This window comes from Balaenoptera borealis (assembly GCF_965194805.1).
Source record: "Balaenoptera borealis genome assembly, chromosome: 20".
NCBI classification, from domain to species: domain Eukaryota; kingdom Metazoa; phylum Chordata; class Mammalia; order Artiodactyla; family Balaenopteridae; genus Balaenoptera; species Balaenoptera borealis.
Genome location: NC_138879.1, coordinates 55,907,084 through 55,916,384, shown reverse-complemented (window position 1 = coordinate 55,916,384; position 9,301 = coordinate 55,907,084). Strand labels below are relative to the sequence as shown.

The 9,301-nt window shown below is 39.1% G+C and overlaps 1 protein-coding gene across 1 annotated transcript in view; it reads right to left on the bottom strand.

Moving 5' to 3' along the window:
* Window positions 1-9,301, bottom strand: part of DNAH9 (dynein axonemal heavy chain 9) — a 301,732-nt gene that overhangs the window by 58,235 nt on the left and 234,196 nt on the right. Inside the window, exons 53-54 of the mRNA XM_082373261.1 lie at window positions 4,038-4,273; window positions 236-358 (exon numbers count right to left, since the gene is read on the bottom strand). Coding sequence (XP_082229387.1) covers window positions 236-358; window positions 4,038-4,273 — 359 coding nt within the window. The remainder of the gene's footprint in view (window positions 1-235; window positions 359-4,037; window positions 4,274-9,301) is intronic.

Sequence of the window (9,301 nt, the reverse complement as noted above, 5' to 3'; positions counted from 1 at the left end):
GAGCGGCAAGCCAGTGAGCTGGCTGATGGAAGCTCCTCTGGAACTGCCTCTAGGGCATGAGGGCAGCTAAATGTTCCTCTTCTGGCAGAATGAAAGGTGTGCTTCAGGGAAGTTACTTTATGTGAGCTGAGGAGAGTGAAGTTCTAGGAGGAGCGAGTCTGTGCACAGCTCTACCAGGGGCCGTGAACCAGCCTCAAGTTGCCTCAGAAGGGCCAGCAGTATAGCTGGGTCTCACCGTCCTTTCTTAACGCCTTCTCTCCCAAGCAGGGGTCCCAGCACAGGATCGATGGACTCCTCTAGGTTTTCAATCAGCACCACCTCCCCAGCTTCCAGGGCACGCTCGACAGTTTGAAGGTAGCTGAGGAGACAGGGGGGCGGAGTAAGCCTGCGTCAAGGGGTGGACTGGAGACAGTCAACAGGCAGCCGTGGCCCTGAAGCGCGGTGGTAAACTTGGAGGCACCACTATCTGGGATGACGTCAGACAGCTGGCACATTTTTCTCTATCTAAAATGATATTTATGTGATCTGAACTATTTTTTATAAAAAGGGAAAAATGACAAAATGCAAAAAAGAATGTGAAAATTAACTGTCATCCTTGTGTCATTTACATTTTGGTATTGCCTGCAGATGTTTGGATATATTTTCAAGTTTATTATTACTATTTCTATTTATTTTATATTATTTATATTTTTATTTATGTCTGCATTTATATTTATGTTTATTTTTATTTGATCCATGCAGCTCATTTGTTTTATAACCTGGTTTTTGTACATAAAATGTAAACATTTTCCCATGTCATTAAATATTCTTCTATAACAATATTTATGTGCCTGGGTATTAGACTGTATTGATACACCTTAATTTATTTAACAATCAATTACCAAAAGCTAGGCTATTTTTAATTTTTCAATATTATGTAGAGTTTAACAAGCACATAAAAAATTGATTTCCCCTAAATAGATTTATAAGTTTGATGTGATTCCAATTCACACAATAAATAACAATATAACTTTATAAACCTTGACCAAAAATCTTAAAGTTAATCTAAAAGAAAACAATGAGAATTTTTTTTAAAAAAATAAAAGATCATGAAGAATAAGAGGAGGGACTCACATTAGCTGATAATAAAATATTTTTTATAACTTCAACAATACAGATATGTAGAAAGAAGTCTTAAAGGATATCATACACCAAAAGTTGGGAGTGTTGGGAAAAAATGATGAATTATAGGGGCTTTTTATTTTTTGGGTAACTCCCTTCCCCTTCTTTCTTTTTACTATGATGATATATTACTTTTGTAATGAGAAATGCCACAGTAAATGTTACTAAATATAAAATGAAATAATTAAAGGCTGGTATAGTATTATATAAATAGAAAAGAATAAAAGCTAATAAAATATTTTAATATAGAGTAAAATGTCATCTCTAATTAATCGGAGAAAGGATGGAGAATTTAATAAACGGTATTGGAACAATGGCTAATCACTTGAAAAGTGAAAATTAGGTCTGTACCTTATATAGTACCTGAAAATATATTTCAGGTGATTGGATTTTAGTGTAAAAAGAAAACCATAAAAAAACCCTAAAAAATCTTCTATATGAATATTTATATAATTTCTGGACAGAAAAAAGAATTTTCTAAACATGATTTATAGAAGAAATGTGACATATCTGACCAAAATAAAAAAAGTTGTAGTATGTCAGACCTCACAAAATTAAAAGGCAAATGACACCCTTGAACACTTTTCCATTCACTGATGGAGACTACACTTAACAGTCTTAACCCATACTATCTATAATGTAATATTTGTATTCAAATAATACACAACAAATCTAGAAAATCACCCAATAGAACAGTTGTCAAGGGACATGAACAGAGAATTGATTACTATATGTCAGGCACTATTTTCAGTACTAGGGATATAAGAATGAGCAAAAAGAACAAATACTTGTGTCTAAAATACAGTTATTGGTCAATTAGAGAGGAATATTTTAATCAAAGTTTGAAGGGAAGGCCAGGATTAGATTACCATGACTGATGACACAGATAAAAAAATGTTGTGTCCTACCTCAGCATTCATTTCTCACCTACCCTCTCTGTAAGAAAGGATCCATCCGGGTATTCAACGTGTGATTTAACTATTTTCTGAACATCGCATGTTTGATTTAAACAACCGTAGGTGGTCTGGACCCCTGGACAAGCATGTTTGGGACATGCGGCCAGGGCAGCAGGCCTCATGCTGGTGGTTGTATGTTAAGAGTGGATAAACGTGGGCTTCGAAGTGAAGATCACCTTGGTTCCAATATTGCCTCCATTAATTTTTAAAAATTTTAACTAATTATTTTAAAATTGTGGTAGACTATTGTCTACCACAGCCCCTGGGACCACCATTCTACTTTCTGTCTCTATGAATTTGACTACTCTAGAGATCTTATGTAAATGGAACTGTACAGTAGTTGTCCTTTTATGACCAGCTTATTTACTTGGAATACTCATCTCAAGGTTCGCCCATGCTGTAGCATAGGACAGAACTTCCTTCCTTTTCAAGGCTGAATAATATTTCATTGTATTGATACAACACATTCTGTTTATCCATTCATCTGTTGATGGTCACTTGGATTGCCTTCTACCATTTGGCTATTGTGAATAACGCTGCTTTGAACATGGGTGTGCAAATATCCATTGCCTTTAAAACTGTGTACTCTTGGGGAAATTACTTAACTTGTGTGAAACTCTATTTCCTCAAATGAGAAAATGGTACCAATAACACTAACTTCATTGGTCATGTGGATTAAAAAGCATTTGAGGTAAAGCTCCTAACACCAAGACCAACACATATCGACCACCTAATAAGTGATCTCTGGCCCTCTCCCTCCCGCTCATTGCCCCATCCTATTTTTCTCATGTCTCCTAGAGACACAGAACAAGAATTGAGAACTGAAACTACAAAGCTAAGTTATAACAGAGTGAATGAAGCAGTGGGGGGAGAGGAGCTGAGGCCCGTGAGGTGTGGTGGGTGCTGGTCAGACATTCTCCCTGTTGTTCGTGTCCCTTGACGTGTGCAGTAACTCCCCCACCATGTATGGATAAAGCCACATGGCAGATGCAAAGGGTTCCGAAGGTTCCATAACTGTCTCAGCTGCTAAGCACCCCACTGCAAATGTCCCATCGTTCCGCAGGAGAGAGAGGCTTTACATTTGTTCTCTGTGGTTCTGGGGCAGAGGTAGGAACAAAGGATAGAAGAGAGCTAAGAGAGGCAGTTTTTGACTAAATGTGAGAAAGACTGTAAAACACAGAGCTGTCTGACAACGGAATAGGGTGCTTGGGAAGCAGGAAGTATTCCAGGAGAGATGGGAGGGTGAACCCCTGGGCTGGTGGAAGAAGGACTCAGGAATGGGTCGGGAGGCTGATGCATATGATTTCTAACGAGAAAGAAAAGCACATGTCATACTGAGTGAAGCAAGTCGGACATAGAAAGACAAATATCGTATGATATCGCTTATACGTGGGATCTAAAAAAATGGTACAAATGAACTTATTTACCAAACAGAAATAGAGTCACAAATGTAGAAAATAAACTTATAGTTACCAGGGGGGAAAGGGGGGAGGGATAAATTGGGAGATTGGGATTGACATATACACACTACTGTATATAAAATAGATAACAATAAGGACCTACTGTATGGCACAGGGAACTCTACTCAATACTCTGTAATGATCTATATGGGAAAAGAATCTAAAAAAGAGTGGAGATATGCTGATCCACTTTGCTGTACAGCAGAAACTAACACAACATTGTAAACCAGCTGTACTCCAATAAAAATAAAGACAAAAGTATAAAAAAGAAAGAAAAGCAGAGACTCAGTACCCAAGCATCTCTCACTGAGACATTTCCTAAAGCGAGAGGACAAAGAGGAGAAAAGCCCTGGAGGAACCAGGAGGGCAGAAACAATCCACAGCGGCTTAAAACCTGCTCATCACACTTTGTCCCTCTGCATAAACGGCGAGGTGGGAACTTTTGTGCGCAGCCACCTACCCCTTCTGGCCCAGCTGGGTGACCCGGAGGCCCTCGCCGTACTTGCTCTTGATCCACGTGATGCCTCGTAGCTGAGGGTCCACCATAAGCGGCCAGCGCCCGCAGCTGAGGAGGATGGTGGCGTTCTCCGCGGACACACGGTCTGCAGGGAGGCCCTCGTTCTGCCAGGCAGCCACGTCGGCACCAGCCGTCAGCATCCTCAGGGGATCGAGGTTGGGGGTCACTGGGATGGGAACCTGGTAGCGAAGAAAGGCCGCACGCGCTCAGAACAGAAGCATGCGCTCTCAGCTGGGGGTGGGGTCTGCAGCTCACTCAAAGGACAGAACTCCTCTAAAAGCAAGACCAAAATCCCCCTGAGGAGCACTTTCCTGGCTGTGTCATTATTCCTGGAAGCAGGTTTTCTTAACGTCCTGATAGTCTTTTTTCTCTTGATGGATGAACAGCAGCAGAAATTCTGCCCGTGTCATCCTCTCTTCTTCAGTATATTCACCCAAGTCAAATGTCTACCATAGATCATTTGTATCTGAATCAACAGCCTCCATTGCCCTTACCCATGTTAGCAGGGTCACTTCCTGCTACATTTCTATGCTTCACGGACCAGGCCCACGCCAGCCCGTACTGACCACCCTCTCCTCTCAGAATCACCACTTGCTGCTGATGCCCAGCTTGCAAAGGACTGCAGACACTCCCCTTCCCCCTGCCATGGACAACCCCACCCCCTGGAAGGGCTGCTTGAGGACTTCTCCCCACACTGGGAGGCCCGGGAACAAACCACCAGGCCTGGGAATGTCTCCCCTTGGTCTCTGTCCCCACTGAGAACCCTTCCTTTTCTTCTCGTTGACCTCTCTCAGCTCATTTAATTCTTCTACAAGTAATTGTTTTCATTGGAAACACATACACTTTTTAAAAAACTGGGGTAAAATTCACATTCCCTAACCATTTTTGAGTGCACAAGTCAACGGTATTTAGTACGTTCACGATGTGCAACCATCAGCTCTATCTCGTTCCAAAATATTTTCTTCACCCCAAAAGGAAGCCCCAAGTCTATCAGCAGTCACTCCCCATTCCCTGCTACCCCCAGTTCTTAGAAGCCTCTAATCTGCTTTCTGCCTATATGGATTTACCTATTCTGGATGTTTCACATAAATGGAATCATACAATACGTGACCTTTTGTGTCTGGCTGCTTTCACCTAGAATGCTTTCGAGGTTCACACATATGCCCTTTAACCTCTCCATCTTTCTCTTCTCTGCAGTTTGTCTTCGCAGTTATCTCAGAAAAACCTCTCCAGACCATCTCCTTTCCCTTTAATTACACCTGCTAAGGGTACGAATGGCCAGTGCTATACCTTCAAGCAAACCTCAAAAGGGAAACCAGTCACTGGAGGTTCTTATCCTGGGATCAGAAATATATTTCAATAGAATTGTTTTCCTTTGTAATCATATGCATTCTACTTTATGCACTAAAAAACATTACTGTGAGAAGGATTCCATAGGTTTTACCAGACTGCCACAGGGGTCTGTGGCATAAAAATACTTAAGTATCTTAAGATGGGTCACAAATCAAGCCTTGGTAAATTTAAGAAAATTGAAATCGTATCAAGTATCTTTTCTGACCACAACGTTATGAGACTAGATTAAATTACAGGAAAAATACTGTAAAAAATACAAACACATGGAGGCTAAACAATATGCTACTAAATAACCAAGAGATCATTGAAGAAATCAAAGAGGAAATCAAAAAATACCTGGAAACAAATGACAATGAAAACATGATGACCCAAAACCTATGCGATGCAGCAAAAGCAGTCCTAAGAAGGAAGTTTATAGCAATACAATCCTACCTCAAGAAACAAGAAAAATCTCAAATAAATAACCTAACCTTACACCTAAAGCAATTAGAGAAAGAAGAATCAAAAACCCTCAAAGTTAGCAGAATGAAAGAAATCATAAAGATCAGATCAGAAATAAATGAAAAAGAAATGAAGGAAACAATAGCTAAGATCAATAAAACTAAAAGCTGGTTCTTTGAGAAGATAAACAAAATTGATAAACCACTAGCCAGACTCATCAAGAAAGAAAGAAGACTCAAATCAATAGAATTAGAAATGAAAAAGGAGAAGTAACAACTGACACTGCAGAAATACAAAGGATCATGAGAGATTACTACAAGCAAGTATATGCCAGTACAATGGACAACCTGGAAGAAATGGACAAATTCTTAGAAATGCACAACCTCCCAAGACTGAACCAGGAAGAAATAGAAAATATAAACAGACCAATCACAAGCACTGAAATTGAAACTGTGATTAAAAATCTTCCAACAAACAAAAGGCCAGGACCAGATGGATTCATAGGCGAATTCTATCAAACATTTAGAGAAGAGCTAACATCTATCCTTCTCAAACTCTTCCAAAATATAGCAGAGGGAGGAACACTCCCAAACTCATTCTACGAGGCCACCATCAACCTGATACCAAAACCAGACAAAGATGTCACACAAAAAAGAAAACGACAGACCAATATCACTGATGAACATAGATGTAAAAATCCTCAACAAAATACTAGCAAACAGAATCCAACAGCATATTAAAAGGATCATACACCATGATAAAATGGGGTTTATCCCAGGAATGCAAGGATTCTTCAATATATGCAAATCAATCAACATAATAAACTATATTAACAAACTGAAGGAGAAAAACCATATGACCCTCTCAATAGATGCAGAAAAAGTTTTCGACAAAATTCAACACCGATTTATGATAAAAACTCTCCAGAAAGTAGGCATAGAAGGAATTTACCTCAACATAATAAAGGCCATATATGACAAACCCACAGCCAACATTGTTCTCAATGGTGAAAAACTGAAACCATTTCCACTAAGATCAGGAACAAGACAAGGTTGCCCACTCTCACCACTATTATTCAACATAGTTCTGGAAGTCCTAGCCACGGCAATCAGAGAGGAAAAAGAAAGAAAAGGAATCCAAATCAGAAAAGAAGAAGTAAAACTGTCACTGTTTGCAGATGACATGATACTATACATAGAGAATCCCAAAGATGCTACCAGAAAACTACTAGAGCTAATCAATGAATTTGGTAAAGTAGCAGGATACAAAATTAATGCACAGAAATCTCTTGCATTCCTATACATTAATGATGAAAAATCTGAAAGAGAAATTAAGGAAACACTCCCATTTACCATTGCAACAACAAGAATAAAATACCTAGGAATAAACCTACTTAAGGAGACAAAAGACCTGTATGCAGAAAACTATAACACACTGATGAAAGAAATTAAAGATGATACAAACAGATGGAGAGATATACCATGTTCTTGGATTGGAAGAATCAACATTGTGAAAATGACTATACTATCCAAAGTAATCTACAGATTCAATGCAATCCCTATCAAACTACCAATGGCATTTTTCACAGAACTAGAACAAAAAATTTCAGTTTGTATGGAAACACAAAAGAATCTGAATAGCCAAAGCAATCTTGAGAAAGAAAAATGGAGCTGGAGGAATCAGGTTCCCTGACTTCAGACTATACTACAAAGCTACAGTAATCAAGACAGTATGGTAGTGGCACAAAAACAGAAATATAGATCAATGGAACAGGATAGAAAGCCCAGAGACAAACCCATGCACCTATGGTCACCTTACCTTTGACAAAGGAGGCAAGAATATACAATGGAGAAAAGACAGCTCTTCAATAAGTGGTGCTGGGAAAACTGGACAGCTACATGTAAAAGAATGAAATTAGAACACTCCCTAACACCATACACAAAAATAAACTCAAAATGGATTAAAGACCTAAATGTAAGGCCAGACACTATAAAACTCTTAGAGGAAAACATAGGCAGAACACTCTATGACATACATCACAGCAAGATCATTTTTGACCCACCTCCTAGAGAAATGGAAATAAAAACAAAAATAAACAAATGGGACCTAATGAAACTTAAAAGCTTTTGCACAGCAAAGGAAACCATAAACAAGACCAAAAGACAACCCTCAGAATGGGAGAAAATATTTGCAGATGAAACAACTGACAAAGGATTAATCTCCAAAATATACAGGCAGCTCATGCAGCTCAATATCAAAAAAACAAACAACCCAATCCAAAAATGGGCAGAAGATCTAAATAGACATTTCTCCAAAGAAGATATACAGATTGCCAGCAAACACATGAAAGAATGCTCAACATTACTAATCATTAGAGAAATGCAAATCAAAACTACAATGAGGTATCACCTCACACCAGTCAGAATGGCCATCATCAAAAAATCTAGAAACAATAAATGCTGGAGAGGGTGTGGAGAAAAGGGAACCCTCTTGCACTGTTGGTGGGAATGTAAATTGATACAGCCACTATGGAGAATGGTGTGGAGGTTCCTTAAACTAAAAATAGAACTACCATATGACCCAGCAATCCCACTACTGGGCACATACCCTGAGAAAACCATAATTCAAAAAGAGTCATGTACCACAATGTTCATTGTAGCTCTTATTTACAATAGCCAGGACATGGGAGCAACCTAAGTGTCCATCGACAGATGAATGGATAAAGAAGATGTGGCACATATATACAATGGAATATTACTCAGCCATAAAAAGAAACGAAATTGAGTTATTTGTAGTGAGGTGGATGAACCTAGAGTCTGTCATACAGAGTGAAGTAAGTCAGAAAGAGAAAAACTAATACCATATGCTAACACATATATATGGAATCTAAAGAAAAAAAAATGGTATGAAGAACCTAGAGGCAGGACAGGAAAAAAGACGCAAATGTAGAGATTGGACTTGAGGACACGGGGAGAGGGGAGGGTAAGCTGGGACGAAGTGAGAGAGTGGCATGGACTTATATATACTATCAAAATCGATAGCTAGTGGGAAGCAGTTGCACAGCACAGGGAGATCAGCTCGGTGCTTTGTGACCACCTAGAGGGGTTGGATAGGGAGGGTGGGAGGGAGACGCAAGAGGGAGGAGATATGGGGATATATGTATAGCTGATTCACTTTGTTATAAAGCAGAAACTAACACACCATTGTAAAGCAATTATACTCCTATAAAGATGTTAAAAAAAAAAAAAGTCATGTACTACAATGTCCATTGCAGCTCTATTTACAATAGCCAGAACATGGAAGCAACCTAAGTGTCCACTGACAGATGAATGGATAAAGAAGATGTGACATGTATATACAATGGAATATTACTCAGCCATAAAAAGAAACGAAACTGAGTTATTTGTAGTGAG